This window comes from Scylla paramamosain, chromosome 34, assembly GCF_035594125.1.
Source record: "Scylla paramamosain isolate STU-SP2022 chromosome 34, ASM3559412v1, whole genome shotgun sequence".
NCBI classification, from domain to species: Eukaryota; Metazoa; Arthropoda; class Malacostraca; order Decapoda; family Portunidae; genus Scylla; species Scylla paramamosain.
This window is the reverse complement of record NC_087184.1, coordinates 3,905,906-3,925,000: the sequence shown is the minus strand read 5'-3', so window position 1 is coordinate 3,925,000 and position 19,095 is coordinate 3,905,906. Positions and strand designations below refer to the sequence as shown.

General features: G+C 42.2%; 1 protein-coding gene across 4 annotated transcripts in view; it reads left to right on the top strand.

Annotated features, from left to right (window-relative positions):
* Positions 1 to 19,095, top strand: part of LOC135090055 (uncharacterized) — an 89,377-nt gene that overhangs the window by 58,487 nt on the left and 11,795 nt on the right. For all 4 annotated transcript variants that reach the window (XR_010261749.1, XM_063986310.1, XM_063986309.1 and 1 more), the window contains 4 exons: positions 8,608 to 8,786; positions 16,284 to 16,431; positions 16,874 to 16,963; positions 18,526 to 18,607. Coding sequence is in view for 3 of the 4 variants with exons in the window: in XM_063986310.1 (XP_063842380.1) it covers positions 8,608 to 8,786; positions 16,284 to 16,431; positions 16,874 to 16,963; positions 18,526 to 18,607 (499 nt within the window). In the remaining variant the exon portion in view is untranslated. The remainder of the gene's footprint in view (positions 1 to 8,607; positions 8,787 to 16,283; positions 16,432 to 16,873; positions 16,964 to 18,525; positions 18,608 to 19,095) is intronic.

Sequence of the window (19,095 nt, the reverse complement as noted above, 5' to 3'; positions counted from 1 at the left end):
ACACACACACACACACACACACACACACACACACACACACACACACACACACACACACACACACATATTAGAGGTGCAGAACAAGAGAAAGGCATCATTGGCGAGGAGAATGATTGGAGATAAGACGCCGAATGGTGAAGAAAAGGAAAGTGTGGTGAATGGAACCGAGAGAAAGGAAGTTGTGAACTTATGTCCCACTCCGACTGTTACTACTACTACCACTACTACTACTACTACTACTACTACTACTACTACTACTGCTACTACTACTACAACTTCTATATACTATATAATATACTACTACTACTACTACTATTGTTACTTTTACTGTCATTGCCACTACTACTAGTTATTTTTATTGCCATTGCTACTACTGCTACTACTACTACTGTTACTTTTACTGCCATTGCTACTACTACTACTACTGTTACTTTTACTGCCATTGCTATTACTACTACTGCTGGTAGCACTACTACTACTACTACTACTACTACTACTACTACTACTACCACCACAGCTACAGACTACAGAATCAAATTGATCTCCTGCCATGCAGGAGAGAGCATTAGAAGAACAATAGGAACGATACCAGTAGATACAAGAAGCGCACATCATCCTTGAATGTACCTTATGAAGAGAAATAAGATTAATTTGCTTAGCTTGTCGAGACGCCATCAGTGCTGGAGATTACTTTACATTCGATGGATTAAACTTTACAAGAAGACATAACATTTTGAAGATAATCGGTGAAAGATTCTCGTCAGACGAGGCCAAACACTTTACAGTTGGCTCGTCAGCGTCTGGCATTCTCTTTCGTTGACAGGAATAGAATTAGTACAGTTTTCAGAAACATATCACGCAGGTATGACTACTCACACTCTGTTCCGCGATTTGGATACGGTGTGCGAGTATTGTATTATCGTAGGAGTGAAGGAGCGGTGAGTGTGGAGGAGCCTCCGCCTTGACTCTCCCTCTGCTTTAAATTAGGTAGCGTAGCTTATCGAAACAAGTCTGTTACAGTTTGTTCTTCCTTTTGCGATCTTTGTGAGGCGATGAGACTCGAAGCTGAATGTGCTGAGTAATTATTGTACATTCTTCGAGTACGTCTTGAGTGACTGGAGGAATGACGCGGTGAAATTGTGCGTGTGATGTGCACCAGTGCTGGTGGTGATGGTGGTAGTGGTTGAACACGTGATGGGGAAGGACGCGGTGTAAGGGGATCATAATTAGGTAAGACAGCGGTGGTGGTGGCGGTGGTGGTGCTGGAACACGTGATAGAGAAGGACGTGGTGGAGGTGGTGGTGGTGGTGGTGGTGATAGAAGTAGTAGTGGATTATAAATAGGTAAAACAGCGGTGATGGTGGTGGTGGTACACGTGATGGAGAAGGACGTGATGGAGGTGGTGGTGATGGAAGTAGTAGTGGGTGATAGGTAGGTAAGACAGCAGTGATGATGGTGATGATGGTACACGTGATGGGAAATGGCGTGTTGGTGGTGGGGGTAGTGGATCAAATAGGTAAGACCAGCAGTGGTGGTGGTGGTGGTTGCTGGGGCAGGATTCCCGCTCAGCAACACGGGGCTGCCTCGCCCTCGCTGCTACTGGGGGTTTCACCTCATTCCCACACGCCGCCAGCCGCCGCTATGGGCAGCCCTGGAAGTAGTGATACTTAGAAAATTGTGTGGCGAAACCTGTTCTTTCCTCTTTTTTTTTCTTTTTTTTGCTCTCTCTCTCTCTCTCTCTCTCTCTCTCTCTCTCTCTCTCTCTCTCTCTCTCTCTCTCTCTCTCTCTCTCTCTCTCTCTCACACACACACACACACACACACACACACACACACACACACACACACACGTTTGTTAGATGGGTCATGTTTTCGTATCACCTATTTAGTTTTCTCTCCTAGTTTCTTAACCCGCGGTGTTGATGTCCATTAAGATGCGCTCCCAGCAAACACCAGCAGGAGTCAAAGTGTTGCGAAATGAGTAGAGTGGAGCACTTCCTGAGCCACGTACCGCTCACCTTGATCTTCGGGGAAAGTGACAGTGGCGGGCAGGGTCTGGGGGGCTGTGGTGGCCAGGCTCTGGAGCGGTCAAGGCTGCAGTGCTGGCCCGCGCCCACCTTCGTTTTGACGGGTATCTCCATTGCTTTTTATATTCTTCCTTCTCTGATTCACTTCCCGACTTAGAAGTAGCCGTGAAGTGACGCCTTGCCCCGTGCTGTACCCAGGGACCCTGCAGCTTGTCTGAGGAGGGAAGGGAAGGAAGCTTTGAGAGAGACACACACACAATCTATTCGGCAAATGTACCCAACAATGAGGCGAAGAGACAAGCGTATAGATTGTTGCAGCGGGACGCAGGGAAAGGTGTGCGTCCTCGCTACAGGAAGAGTCCGTCCTCGCGATAGGAACTGCTCGTCCTCGCTATAGGAATAGTGTGCGTCCTCGCTATAGGAACTGCTCGTCCTCGCTATAGGAGGGGTTCGTCCTCATTATAGGACTGTTCGTCCTCGCTATAGGAAGAGTGTGCATCCTCGCTGTAGGATGAGTGTGCCTCCTCGTTATATAGGAAGAGTCCATCCTCGCTCTAGGTACTGCTCATCCTCGGTATTGGAAGTGAGCGTCCTCGCTATAGGCAGCAAGGCTCAGCTGCTACAAGGCTGGCCCTGCGTGGCCGGGAAGGACTGTCACGCCATTCCAGATGGTGATGCCAGTGATAAAAATGCCGCCCTGGTCCTGCTCAGCCCGGCAGCAGCAAGACGAGGTCGCTGCTGCCGGTCTGATGTCGTAGCTTGTTCAGGTTCACGCATCGTTGAGACATCACGTCTGCCTTGCAAAAAAGATAACTTTCCAGTCTTCGTCTTGTGTTAGTAGTAGAGTATAGTTGCGCAGTTCATTTACTTCATCTGTGTATCTGAGAGCGCTGGAGACCAAATGTTCCCAAACGTTGCGGCATTTCATCTCCATTACTTTTCTCAGCTGTAGTACAGGTTACTGAGGTTTTCATGAGTTTTTTCATGATTTCAACGCTAGCTTAACAAGGGAGCTGCATTATTTATACAGAGAAACTGCTGAGAATGAGACCAATCATCTCTGAAAAATAGTCCTGATAAGAGAAAAAGGTCTGTGTTTCATGCTCTTACAAATGAGACACAATTTGCAAAACAAAAGTAACACCATATGGTGATGTATAATCAATATCACACTTTTGAAAGTCCATAAAAAAAGGGAAAAAAAAAATTGTTTGGTGTGGACGTGTAAGGTGCTGCACGCAGTGCCTTCGTGTCGGGGATTCTGTCTCCGGCCAGAACGTCTGTTGTGGCTAAATATTATCTATCTGCTATGCGATAAGCTCACTGTTTGTTGGACGCTTCAAAAGGGGAGGGGCGTGACCCTCGGGAACGTTGTGTGCGGGTGAGCAGCGCGGTCTGTCCTGCTGCACACACACTAAAACCCGACAAACTACTTACATAAACCGACTCCTCAAACCATAAAGTAAAACCTTGTAATCTCGATGTAAATGTTGAGTTTTCTTGTACACTAACGCTCAAACAGTTATAATTTTTGCTGGTAATTTTTTTCGCCTTTTTTATGAAATTAGTTTTCTATGAATACTTAATATCATCCAAACTTTGACTCTCCCCCCCCCCCTCTCTCTCTCTCTCTCTCTCTCTCTCTCTCTCTCTCTCTCTCTCTCTCTCTCTCTCTCCATTACAACAAGTAGGACTTATCATATAACGTTTCCATCGATAGCTTTTTTGACATTTACCCATTTAAATTATAAATGACCTCCTCCAAAACAGAGTAAGCAACACTATACAAAAATTTAGTCCATCATTCCAATACGATCAAAACGTCCATCTCTCTCTCTACCGGCAATCCCACACGGGGTGGCTCAGACAAAGCACCACACACACACAGTTACACACATCAGTCACACTTAGTGCCGTCGGCCTCTGTTGGAAAGGGATCAAAATAGTTATAATAAAAAAAAAAATTACAAGGTTTCGCTGGTAATTTTCCACTCTTATACTCTACGGCCAAAACTTTCTCTACTAGATTACAAACAGCCTCCTTAATCTGCACAGCAGCCTTGAGAGCGGCGCAAAGTGTGCAACTCTGCCTCATCCTTGGAGCAGCGACAGCAGGAAGCAGGAACTGATGGCCTGTCAAGACCCTTGTTCTCCAACTCCACCTGGCGGGTTTTTATCCTTACACATCTGTGGCTATGAGTCAGAAGAGCGAGGCGTGTGGGCGGAGCAGGACTGTGCGGGAGGGTGATGTGTAGCAGGAATATAAAATAGGATGAAATGGGAAATAAAACGAAATATATGAATCTTGCACACATCAGGTTTTTGCCCTTGCTTATGTGGAAGCAAAAAGAAATTATAATGAGGAATACAAATGAAGGGATACTGAATTTTAATTACGCAATGAAAGACTGAAGTAAAGGTATAAATTAAAGATGAGTTATTAATAGAAAGAAACGTACGAATAACTTTCCTCAGATATACAATAAAAGACTTCAGTAGCGGTGCAAATGAAAAGTGAATAGCTAATAGAAACAGAAAGAGGAAACATTTATTTATGTAGTGAAACACGGAAGGAAGGATACAAATTATATATGAATAACTAAATAATAAAGAACAGCATTCATATATTAATTACAGACAAAAAAGAAAAGCACAAATTAAAGATAAATGACAAAAAAAATAATGAATTACTTTTTCTAAAGAACTAAAGGTGGACAAAAAAAAAGAACAAAAGTACAGGAATAACCTTTAAAAACACACAAAGACTGAAGCTAAGGTACAAATAAAATCGAAATGTTCTCATCTCACGTACACAATGGCGTGAGGATGTAACAGGTGTGGCAGGTGACATGAGAACAAGTGTGTGTGTGTGTGTGTGTGTGTGTGGGAGAACAGGTGTGTCCCAGATCCGTCGCCACCACCAAGGCTGACACACAAACACACACACACACACACACATACTGTATACTCACATGCGCACCAAGTACGAATGAATTATATTGATAGTGTATTTATTCCATCGCATACATTCATATATATATATATATATATATATATATATATATATATATATATATATATATATATATATATATATATATATATATATATATATATATATATAAAGTGAAATGCAATTCTAAAGCATATGACTATCCTCCCAAAATACGTACATGCTACTACTGCTACTGCTACAACAGCAACAACAACAATAACAACAACCTATAGTACTACTACTACTACTACTACTACTACTACTACTACTGCTACTACCACTACTACTTCTACTAACAGAAATTATGTGCAGTTCCCGTAGACATCATGAAATAACAGTGAGCATGAAAGAACGCTGGTCTTTTTGAGGATCACTTTTGCATTAATTTTCGTCATGGTGTACTTTATAATGTCTTCATGAGGATGGAAAATATGCATTTTTTTCTTTTTGTAAACCTTACTTTTATTCTTCCCGCCATAATTACCCAGACATCTTTTGGTTATGAAAAAAAAAAAGAAAGAAAGAAAAGGGAACGCCAAGTACTGCAGCAAATGATGAAATCTATATTTTTACATTTACTATTACCTATCCTCAAATTCTGATAACCCTTTGACTGCACTCTTTGCCGACGAGCACCTTCAGTGAGCCTGGCTTTTCATAGACATTTCATTGGCCGAGGCCACTCACCTCTTACATAACGGAAAAAAAAGAAAAGAAAATGGATAAATGTTTCCCATAAAATCCAGACATTACCATATAAAAATAATTACGGACACATATTTACGCGTATGAATAGAAACAGTAGCGAGACAGGAAGAAGATTAAAGTTCCCATTCAAAAACCAAGGCGGCGGCGACCAATGCGGGTGTTGGACTGTGTATAGCAATGATTCGCAAACTGTGTGCCGTGACTACCACCAAAGTGCGCCGCCTGATTTTCCAGGACAGGTATGTGTTCTTAAATTTGTGTCTTTTAGTAGGCCTGCAATTTATTGGTTCAGGGCTGTTGCGCTGTCAAAACCCATGATGTAAGTACATAGTATCTTTAGAACAACAGGTGTGTGGTCTTCTCGCAGCAAGACTGCCCTTCGGGCACTGAGCGAGCGATATACGAGTATAACCTTGGACCAAAAACTGACCACTGAGTTAGTCTACTCTGCAGACTGAAACAGTCCCCCCCTCCTCTCTCTCTCTCTCTCTCTCTCTCTCTCTCTCTCTCTCTCTCTCTCTCTCTCTCTCGTAGCTGCTTCACGTTGCCGGGTGAAAAAGCAAAATGATGAGATGAATTTCAAGTTTCCTGTTACAATGCGTCACTACTCAGCCTCGCGTGTCTGTGGGAGGCGCTGCTGGTGGTGGTGGCGGAGGTGGCCATGGTGGTGATGGTGTGTGGCCCAAATTTCTGCCTCATAAACTACTAGTAGTGGGCTTGTCTCATTCTCGTAAAAGTTGTCAGTCTCCCCTTCTTTCGTCACTTCGGTCTCAGATGGTTCCTGACACACACACACAAACACACACACACACACACACACTCTCTCTCTCTCTCTCTCTCTCGTTGTATATATAATGATAAGATTATGCTCTTGTGGATTTTGTGCATGTGCTTATGGCAGTAGTAGTAGTAGTAGTAGTAGTAGTAGTAGTAGTAGTAGTAGTAGTTGTAGTTGTTGTTTTGTTGTTGTAACAACAACAGTCTGTGATCATTTCAACGTTTAGTACTTATTACCTCAAATGAACGTCATGTATCTTGTGCGAGCACTGAAGGCAAACACAGCAAGATAAAGAAACACAAGCCTGGCAACACACACACACACACACACACACACACACACACACACACACACACACACACCATGATAGCGGGACAGATTACGGGATGCGTGTCATGTGACTCAGCGGGAGGAAACTCGTGTGAATCTATATTCTGAAAGCGTGAGTGAGGCGGCGTTCTGGAAGGCGGTAAATATTCCTCCTTCCTCTTCCTGGCAACTTCCTACCTATTATATGTCCGTCGCTGTGGTCTGTGTTCGAAAACGCTTTCAGATAACTCATGTTCATCCTGTGTGTGTTCCTCGCTACTACTGTTTTTGTGTTTCTTCTCTTTCATCATCATCATCATCATCATCATCATCATGTTCTTCTTCTTCTTCTTCTCCTCCCTGCCAGGTAGCGAATGGCGGGGCTCGAAGGCCGCGTGGTTCCTCGGCGTGACGCATCCACACCCCCGCTCCACCTCACCTGCTTGCTTCACTTACTCACCTTGATCCCGCGCGCCACCTCCCATCACCCCCGTCCACTCCCCCTCCCTTACGTTCCCATCACCCTTACCACACCCCTTCCCCTAACCCCCTTCCATTACTCTTCCCTATGCTTCCGTCTTCACTCTCTCGTTCTTTCTCTTTCTTCCCTTCCTCTTCCTCTCATCATCTTGTGACCTTTTCTTCCCCTCCTTTCTCATCCCATTCTATCACATTTCCGTTATTCTTCCGGTAACACTCTCTCTCTCTCTCTCTCTCTCTCTCTCTCTCTCTCTCTCTCTCTCTCTCTCTCTCTCTCTCTCTCTCTCCTAATCTTTTTTTCATGTTTTTCTCCCATTCGTTTTCCTCCATCCTCCCCTCATCTTGCCCCTTCTCATCCCCTTTTCATATTCACTCGTCCCTTTCTTTTATCATCACCTTCCAGCACCTCCTTCAGTCTCGCATTTTCACCACACACACACACACACACACACACACACACACACACACACACACACACACACACACACACACACACCTTGTTTTTAAGGAACTCTAAGGAGTTTTGTATATTCAGTCTTTATCTGTCAGTTTTTGTATCTGTCTCATTATCCATTCACATACTTAATCAAGTCATTATTGATATATGGATATTTTCTTGGTCTATTTTGTTTGCTAAGTTTAATAACTGATCATGATACTTTATCTTCGCCCTTACCTTTACCTTTGTTTCTTATATTCTCTTATATTTGGCGTGAACTATGTATCTTTTCTTTATTTTCCACCTGCCACTACCGTCGTTGTCATCTGCGTCCATGTATTTTTTCTTTATTTTCCCGCTACCACTACCGTTGTTGTCGTCTGCGTCCACTATCTTGTGTCAAGACAATAGTCACGCAGAGTATCTTTTTTTTTTTATTATTTTGCTAATTTCTTACATTTCCTTATAGCCGAAGTTTCCATTTTTCTCTCACCTTGTCTTTTCTTCTCTTGCATCGTATCTGCGTTTAGCTACATGTCATTAGTGATGAACATCTTTTTCCCTATCAGTGCTATATCTACATCTTTACTAATTCCTTACATCCTTTCAAAACTTAAGTTTCAATCTTTCTCACATCTTGGCTTTCCTTTACTCGCACAGTCATTTCCTTTCGCTTCAATGTATACTCGTAAATCAAAACATTAGCGATGACGAACATCAGTGCTACATCTACAAATTATTAATTTCCTACACTTCCGAGTCTCAGCCTTTCACTTCACCCTTCTTTCCCTCGCACAGTCATTTCCTTTCGCTGCCTTATAGAAATCAAAACAGTCATGCTGAACGTGTTTTTTTCCTCCACGTGTTGCAGGTCGATGCGTCCCGTGGCAGAGACTGGGGAGCTGTCACGTCTGCGCTTCAAGATGTACTCCATCTACTCCTGGGGCTGCCCGGTCTTCATCAGCTTCGTCGCTATCATCGTGGACTCCCTGCCAGAGGATTTTGATGTCATCCGCCCCGGCTTTGGTGAAAAGAAGTGCTGGTTTGGGGGTGAGTGTTGCGTGTTGTGAGTGAGTGGCGCCTGTGGGATGGGCAGTGTGAGAAGTAGTGTTTTCACGATTTTAGTGGTAGTTTAGCAAGGACTCTACATCACCAATAGGAAAAGCAGTCATAGAAACCAGACTAATCACCCGTGTGTCCTTTGAAGAAAGGTCTTAAGAGAGAACAGTGCTGTGAGGTTTGAGTGTGTCTGGTGTTCGCTGGGTGGGGTGAATGAAGAATACTCCGTGGGTGTCTTCAAAGTACGTAGACCTTTATACGGTATGTGCTGTCTTAATCTTTGGTGTGTTACTCCTGCGTGATCTTTCATTCGTACTTTTAGTATTGTAAGCGTTTTTCTTTTTATATTTCTAGTATTTCAGGTCGTATTCTCAAACCCTTTGTTTTCTCATCAGGACTCTTTTCAAAGGCCACTGAAATAGAAAGATATTTCCACACCACCTGTAACTTTATTTTTTTTTAAGGCATTTAACAGAAGGTAATAGAAACATAGGAGTTCATAAATCATTAAAATGATAATGAGAAAAAAAAAAAGTGCTGTACAGTAACAATCGTTAAAACAGTCCCGAGTCACGGCTGTGGTAGCGGCGACCACAGCCTGCCCTTCCCACTACAGTCGTGTCACTGTGTATGGAGGCGGCGGCGGCCACAGCCTGCTCTTCCCACTACAGTCGTGTCACTGTGAATGGAGGCGGCGGCGGCGGCCACAGCCTGCTCTTCCCACTACAGTCGCGTCACTGTATGGAGGCGGCGGCGGCCACAGCCTGCCCTTCCCACTACAGTCGTGTCGCTGTGTATATAGGTGGCGGCGGCCACAGCCTGCCCTTCCCACTATAGTCGCGTCACTGTGAATGAAGGCGGCGGCGGCCACACTCCGCCACACACACGAAAGTAGCATCACTGTGGATGGCGGACGCGGAAGCGTCCTCTCTCCCCCGACATCACTCTTACCCTATTCTGCATTATGGACTTGTCTGCGGCTCGTTGCGGTCCATCCCCGCGTAAGAATACGACCTGGAAGCAAACTGACCCCCAAGTTAGGCCCCTCTTCACACTAGCGGTTTCCATGCTGTTCAAATCGCGGAAGCTTTCCTCAAGGGGCGGTTTCACAGGCGGGAGCCGTGGCACTGACCGTGGCTAGTATGATGAGTCATACCACTATAGTGTCAGTATGTACGAGGAAGAGCCAGCATGTCTTTGGTTCCTGCATCGGCGACCGGCACGGCGTAGGAAGAGACAAAGACAACACTTTAGTGGGATTTACCCTCTTCTACTTGCCAGACTAACTCATGAGGTGTTCATAACATTGTACGTCAAGTTGAGAGACCATGAAGACAAATTATTCAGTTACCACAGGATGTCGATGAAAATGTTTGACGATCGGCTGGAACAAATTCAATTGGCTAGGATCACAAGCTAGCAAATGGAAGCGCATTGTGGTCTTCAAACCATCAAGTGTGTACGCTCCCATTCAAATGGATGTAAATCGACTCGCGCGTATTCAGCGCAATTGTTGTTCTAGTATCACCCAAATATGTCATATAAATCTAATATCACTATTAAAAACTGCAATGAAACAGCCGGCGCTTCCTCTTGTCTATTTAAGTCTGACAAAATAGAAAACGGGTCACCTTGACAAAAATGCAATAGAAAACGCGAGCACTTCATGGCTGACTCACTCATTCCACATGTGCACAACTTAAGGAAATATATCTTTGTCCCATTGCATTAATATTCTTCCCTGTGCATCAAGTACAATCCATCATACATGTGAATAACTTCATACTAAGGATGTACCATGCATGTCACTCATCAGTTGGAAGATAGACCTCGAACTGCGCGAGAACCGTGTGTGAAAGTCTCCATTGACTTATATTGTAATTGCACCGCTATCGCGTAGAAAAGTGTCCCTCTGTGCAGAAGTGTACCTTTTGTTCCACACCAATCTGTTATCTTTGGTCAGATTCTTGTTAAAAGGGTCTATGGGGCTGATATCTCAACCAGAGCAAGCACGATCATCAATTGTCATTATGAGTGTATATAACGCATCATCAGTAGTCTTTTAATTTATCTATCGAATATTTGAAACCACCGGTACCTTCGACTCGCACAGTTCCGCATGATATGGACATATCATCCTGCACTTTCACTTTTTTGAAGTAAATACTGCGAATTCCACGTTTCTTTTGGTAGTGTAGAGAAAAGAATGACTCGCGCTGTTCCAGGTAATATTTAAATGAGAAATGTTCACTATTAACTAATTTATTAATCAAAGTAGGTCGGCCCTTCACCTCCGATGCGACGATGCTCATGTCCGCTCCGAAAATCTTAGTAAAATGTCGTGTTTCTTAATCATTTAATAACACATAGTGATTGTGGTAACGCATATAAGTAAAATAAGGTTTCCCACAATTTTGGCTGGAAGGAAAACATATACTTACCCAAAATAGAACTTGTTATAATGCAAAATATGAGGCGCAGTCGATCGCGGACTAAAAACCCTTGAGTGACAACCCCCCTCGCACTTCCATATTTTACAAAAACTGGTCTACAAAACAAATTTCCGTAAATATGCCCAACAGAGCCTTCTTAGCAATCTGTGAAATACTTGTATACTAAGAGCGTATACTTAGTGTAGTATGTCTGTAAAAGTTTTAAGCAGCTGCCCACTATAATTAACTCACGATTCCTAGTTGAAATAAGGTGTCTACCGAAGCCTAAATCCACAAACTGTGTGCTCTATGTCAAATTTATCGGGTTATTTAGGCTATGTTAGGTTAGATTTAGTTCCGTTTATTTAGGTTAGGATGCTAGCAGCACGAGCAAAATCAAAATCATAGCTGCCATCACAACAAAAAGAACAGGAGCAAAAGTAGGCAGCTCCCTATTTATTTTTGGTGGTAAGAGGTGGCATTTGGCTCTATTTTACCTTTGCCCACCCAAGAACCCACTTTCCCAACAGGTCCTCAACAATGTAGGGGTAGGAGCTGAAAAAAAGAAAAAAAAAATGGGAAATAGGGCCACGTGACTTAATATCTACCAGGTTTTGTCCTTAGATTTTTTTTTTTTTCGGATCGCCACATCTCGTCTATTTTGGCCTCCCGCACCCAAAAACCCCGCTTTCCCGGCAGGTCCCAAAGCTTGATGGGGATAGGGAGGGAGATATAGACGTAAGAAATGAAGACCCTGTTCTGCATTTTTACCCAAATTTCTTTAGACATATTTCGACAGAAGAATAAACGTACCATATTCATACGGAATTTTGTGGTGCAGTAATATTAACATGAGAAGGAAAAATAGTCGCCCTTCTTCGTCGCTATATCGAGAAATGGCCCTCTAGTGAGATTAGCCAATTACAGCTCTGTTTAGTGTTTACTTTATTTGCTTTGTGGTCACATTCACAAGTTCACAACAGCCTGCACACCCATCCAACTCATCAACAATGGAGCATCCTAAGCCTGGTCAGAGGTACAGAGGTAAGCAGTGCATTCTCTTTATTCCTTGTGATTGTCAGGGCATTGTGTACTCTAAAAATTTACCGTATTTTTCTTTTTTCTTTTTTGTGAGGCAATAAGCATGAAACGAAAATAATTAAGTACACATTGTCAAGATGCTTATAAACAAGTATGTAATGAACAGAAGATATTGTTCCAGATCTTTGCGCCTTTCGCTGGGATTCTTTACCTACTACAGCAGTATTTTTATTCTGAGTATTTTTGTCACGGGGGTGTGGTTCTTTGATTTTTATTTACTTGTTTTAATTAGTATTATCAATCTGGAGTTAAAGTTTGATGGTAATTTTGATTCTGATGGTAATAGTGTGTTTTTTTAATACATATCTGAATCTGGTCTAAGTTCACATTTATAAGGCATTGGAAAATCCCATGACAATCAGATTAATTTTATTCGATGTAGTATCTAAATAATAAATAAAAGTTTCGTATTGTTTTCTCTTTTTTCTGAATAAACTTAAATATTTTTGTTTCATGACTATTGCCTCACACACACACACACACACACACACACACACACACACACATAAAAAAAAAAAAAAAATACAGGGTAAGTTTTTATAAGTACACAATGCCCTGGTCATCACAAGAAGTAAAGAGGATGATGCACTGTTTACTTCTGACCAGGCTTAGGTTGCTCCACTGTTGATGAGTTGGATAGGTGTGCAGGCTGTTGTGAACTTGTGAATGTGACCACAAAGTAAGCAAATGAAGTAAACACTAAACAAACCTGCAATTGGCTTATCTTGGCAGAGTGACGATTCTCAGTACAGCGACGAAGGGCGACTATTTATTTATTTATTTTTTATGTTAATATTACTGTACCACGGAAGTTAAAATTCCGTGCGAATACGGTACATTCATTCTTCTATCGAAATATGTCTAAAGAAACTTGTTTTGTAGCACAATTTTTGTAAAATATGGAAGTACGAGGGGCATTGTGACTCACTTTGCTGTGATCGTCTGCGCCTCATATTTTGCATTATTACAAGTTTATTTTGAGAAAGTATATGCTTTCTTTCCAGCCAAAATTGTAGAAGACCTTATTTTACTGATATGCGTTACTACAATCACTATGTGTTATCGAATAATTAAGAAATACGACATTTTATTAAGATTTTCGGCGCGAACATGAGCATCGTCGCATCGGAAGTGAAGGGCCGATCAATAAATTAGTTAATAGTGAACATTTCTCATTTAAATATACTACCAAAAGAAACGTGGAATTCGCAGTATTTACTTCAAAAAGTGAAAGTGCAGGATGATATGTCCATATCGTGCGGAACTATGCGAATCGGAGGTACGGGAGATTTCAAATATTCGATAAATAATTAATAGACTGTAAGACCATAGTGATAATGGGTTATATACAGTAATAATGACAACTGATGATCTTGTTTGCTCTGGTTGGGACATCAGCCCCATAGACCCTTTCATACATGAGTTCGAGCAAAGATAACAGAGCGGTGTGGAGCGCATTGTACACTTCCGCACAGACGGACACTTTGGCACGCGACACCGCCGCAGTTTGAGCCGCGCGGATGAAACCGCCCAGTGTGAACAGGCCCTACCTAGACGTAATTCGCATTTCTGGATCACCCATTTCATAATCAGCGATGGCTTTTAAAAATAATACTGAGGGCTTGTATCACTCCCACTACCCCAATTCATTACCTTCATTAGGAGCTACAACAGTCAAGAGTTGATGGAATGACTCAAATTTACCTTACGTACCTTAACATCATAGCAGTCATCTTGCTGTATCTCCTCTCCCCTTACTGCCCTTTTTTCATGGTACCATAAATGAAGTGTTTGGCCCGGTTCACACTAGTCTGTTTTTACGGATTCCGTCTCCGTTCACCGTCAATGACGCCACAAAAACGGAGTTCGTACTGAGCGGAGGAGTTGGCCGCCGTCTCCGTATACATGTTTGTGGACATGGCCGCGCGGAGAAGAGACATCCTCGACAAAGAATTTGTATACTTCTTGCCACCTTGCTGCTCGCAGCTGACGAAGAGAGGCCATCGAGGTGGAGAAGAGTGTCATTTATTGCCCAGTAAAGAAATGAAATGACACGCTAGTGAATCTTACAAGGATCGGTGGGGGCAATAGTGTCTGCTGTATCACGGTGTAGTGAAGATGGAAGTTATAACACTATTTTCCGGTTGTCTGGTTGTCAGTTATTAATACATCGTCATTACCATAGCTGCTGAGTGAGGCTTGTTGCGTTTCTGCAGTTTGTTGGGCTGAAACCTGTCCAGTTCATCTGTGTGCTTGTGTTTACATGTTTTGAGGTGTTGCCGCACCTCTTAACTGGGACCCCGTTCACTCATCTTTTTCCATGAAGGGTAAAAATATTTAATTTACAATATAGCATTATTACATTACAAAGCTGCAATTCAATAACACTTTTTTCATGTACTTGTGTATCATACTGAGAACATTCAAAATAACAGTACGTGCAACACTGCCCGTCTCTCCGTACAAAGTTAAACTTGGTTCATCTCTTCCGCTCGACGGCGTCCGTTCAAGCAGAGATAGAAACAGAGCCTGGTTCCCACTACAGTCGCTCGAACGGAAACGGTGACGTCATTGTTGGACCGTGTACAGAAACGAAATCCGTAAAAATGGAGTAGTGTAAACCTACGGAGTGAGAGATACCTACACACCCCAACTGTGAAGTAGAAGGTAAAATTAACACTGAACCTCGACAAAGTTGTCCCTTCTTACCTGTTCGGTAACAGTGAACTATGGAAGGTGCACTGCTAGCTTTGCGGCGCAGGGCGACAAACACCAGGCAGGTTAGGCTTAACTGCGCGTGGATATGCGTGGGTTGAGAACAAACACATCTCTCTTTCCTTACTCTAAGTTTAGCAAAAAAAAAGAAAAAAAAAAAAGACATAATATAAAATAATATATTTGCATCCTTCCAAAAAAGGCCACATTGATCTATGAGACCAGTCCTACGTCTAGTTAAAAGGACTAACCGGTGGCCAGACGACTTGAGAGAGGAAGCGGCGATATAACCGTGGGCGAGGTCAAGGCGAGACAAAGGGGCGGAGACATGCAAGGGAGGGAGGTCTGATACCCACCAACAATACCAAACAGGTCCCAAATATAAATTAAATGTAATTAATTGAAATAAGCAGGAGTAGGATCATACAGCTGTACATTTGTACTATAGTGCGAGGGGAAATGTTATGAGAGTGATTGTTAAGGAGGGAAGCTCAGTGTCACATTGATATGCATTGTAAGAATGACAAATTCAAATGAATTCTTTTCCGCCTTGCAGCCAGATCATTCCGTAGGCTGGAGCGCTGCAGTCGGCTTTGATCGAATTCAAAAAGAGAAATTTATTTCAATATCATGTCCGTTACTTCCTTTGCGAGCTTGCGGGTGGCAGCCATGGACGTGACAAATAATAAATACATAGTAATAATTTCCTTTTCCTTCTTGTTGCGGGGCCTTAACCTTTTTACTGGTATGTTCACCTCTTGTTAACATTTAAAGCAGCGTGGAAAACTGTTTAGACACACACACGAAGATGAGAGAGAACAGGAGATTAAATTTGTCTTTTCTAAGCTACATAATCATTTCCAATATTGCAGTACAACAAGTGTCTAAAATGATTGTAGGAAAATTTGTTGAGCATTAAAAGATGAAACAAATCAACCAGGCAACGAATCGCCCAGTCAGTCAGTCAGTCAGTCAAACAACTCACCAACCAATTAATTATTCACTCATGCACTCAGTCAATTAATCAATCAAATAATCACTCACTTAACTACTGAAGCAAACAACCACCTAGCTGATTTCTCACTTACTCAATTAACCGATCAGTAATCCAATGAACTAATTAGGTAATCAATTAAATAATCACTCACTCACCAATCAAACAACTAATTCAGTCACTCGCTCAACCAACCAACCATACTCCCTCTCCTCCTAACCACCTCCCTTACACCCTCCGTTGCAGACAACCAGCCTCTCTGGGCGTACTTCTACGGGTTTGTGCTCACGCTGGTGGTGGCCAACATTCTGTTGTTCTGTCAGGTGGCCTACATCCTCATCATGGCCCAGAACGATCCCATCCTGCAGAGAACCCGCCAGCAGAACAGAGAGAGGTGAGGCGCGCGTCCCTTTCTCTGCTGTTATCGCCCTAACGGGAAAATACGTCAAGTGTTTGCTATTTTCTGTCCAAAGTATGTTTTTTTTTTTTTTTTTTTGTTTATCTTATGATATTCTGTAATGCTTTATTTTGTTGGATCAAGACAGGTTAAGTAAAAAGGAATTATGAACGTAAAAGAATGACGATAAGAGAGAGAGAGAGAGAGAGAGAGAGAGAGAGAGAGAGAGAGAGAGAGAGAGAGAGAGAGAGAGAGAGAGAGAGAGAGAGAGTGCGTGCGTGCGCGCGTGAGTGAAATGATTGTGTGTACAATTTACCCGTGTGATGCCTGTATTTTATGCTAGCTATAGTACATGCATACCTTACCTGTGTGTACCTGTGTTGACGTTACGTGTAGCTGCTTGTATGTACCTGTGGCTCACCAGTGTGTCCCCGTGCAGGATGTGGCTGTACATCAAGCTGTTCGTGGTGATGGGCCTCACCTGGATCATGGAGGTCATCTCGTGGCAGGAAGGAAGCTGCGAGCCGTGGTGAGTGCAGACACTGACTTCCCTCCCTCTACTTCCATTAACTTGCATCCCTTTCTTCTCCTCCATCCCTCGTGCCTCGTGACGCTTCCTTAACACTCACTCAATTAATCTGTTTGTTCGTCAGCGAATTCCATTGTTTACTCTTTTTTTTTTCTTTTTTTTTTCTTTTATACTTCCCTTGAGTCAATTGATTGGTTCGTCCGTGAATTTCTTTTTTACTCTTTATTTTTCTTCACTTCTTATTTGATACTTGCCTTCAGTCAACTAAATCAGTCCGCCATTTGTCAGTGAATTCCTCTTCCCTACTCTTCCTTTTCCTTACACTTCTTTTTTACTTCCCTTCTTTTCTTCTCTTTCTTCCACTCTTCCTTTTTAGCATCTTCGTCGTTATATCTTCCTCCCTTTTTCACTTTTTCTTTTATGCTTCCCCATTCTCTTCTCTTTCTTCCTCTCTTTCCCATCAATCTCCTGTCTCTACTTTTCTTCCTTCTCTTTCATTTTTGTTCCCCTCTATCTTCTTACTCTTCCCCTTATTATATTTTTTACCTTCCCTCCCTGCCTTCTTCCTACTTTATTTCTCTTCATTTTCTTCCCAAGTTTCCTTTTTATTCTTTATCCTTTCCCTCTTTTTTACATATTATTTTCCCCTCCTATTTTTTGTCATTTCTTTCATCCTACCTGTGCTTTTCTTTTTTCGGTTTCTTTTTATCCAGTCTTCCTCGTGTTCATACTCTTCACCTTGTTTCCTTTCTCTGCCTTCTCGTCTTTCCCTTTCCTTAACAGTTCTCCCTTTTTGTCCCCTTGTTTCCTTTTATTTTCTGCCTTTTGCCTCCCGCCACTTCTCACTTGCAATTAAGATATTCAAATCCCAGCCCTTGTAATTTATAGCTTTCAGTCTTTAATTTTTTTTAAAGTTTAACCTATATCTTATTTTTGTTGGTAGTGTTTTATACAATTTTCATCTTTCATTTCGGCGCCATATAATCGTAGCTGATGCGGCGCCACGCGAAGAATTTTGAATCATATCACACCATCCTCTCCCTTCCCCAACTTTTTTTTTTTTTTTTTGTGGTTGCTTAGTCATTACTTCGTCAATCATTCAGTATTTATCTCTCCTCTTCCCAATCAGTTTTTTTTTTTTTCATTATCATCATTGTTTAACCATCCTTGGATTCCTCTGAAATAACTGATTATTAATATTTCATTCTTTCTTTTCTTATTATTTTTATTCAAGAATTAATGATTTTCTCTTCTTTTATGAAACATTATTATTTTCTTTCTTTTAAGTCCTTCATCAGGAGGCACCGTCTCAGCCCTAACAGACTAGGGAAAACTAGACGTAAAAAAAAAAAAAAAAAAAAAAAAAAAAAAAAAAAAAAATTTCTTTCTTTTATTTCTAGTCTTCAGTTTTGGTCTCGTTTTGACCATCTGGCTATTAATATTTTTTTTCACATTGTTCTGTTAATCAAATTTTCATGTAACCTTGAAGGAAGTAACAATTGCATACAGATAAGAGGAAAATCAAATGAACGTGAGAAAATGCCAACCCACTCCTTCCACAGGATCATCCCAGACGTCATCAATGCGCTCCAAGGTTTCTCCATCTTCCTTATCTTCATCTGCAAACGCAACATGCTGAAAAGAGTGAGTGTGTGTGTGTGTGTGTGTGTGTGTGTGTGTGTGTGTGTGTGTGTGTGTGTGTGTGTGTGTGTGTGTGTATATGTGTGTGTGTGTGCGCGCGCGCGCGCGCGTGTGTGCTGTTGTTGTTGTTGTTTAGATTTACTACTCCATGGAGTGGCCCGGGACTTTACTGTCTCAAGGACGGCCCGGAGATGGTGTGTGTGTGTGTGTGTGTGTGTGTGTGTGTGTGTGTGTGTGTGTGTGTGTGTGTGTGTGTGTGTGTGTGTGTGTGTGTGCAAGGGTTATACGTATATATATGAAGGCTTGTATGTCAGGAACTTGCTGTTGCATGGGAAGTAGTAGAAGGCTCTTATCGTTATTCTTCGTGGCGTTTCGGGATGCACAGGAATCCTTTCTCCACATATTAAAAGCGAGTCATAACTTGTTAAAAAAAAAATTACTAAAAATAAACACTTTTCTTGACAAGAGTGAGGAAACGAATGAATTTAAAA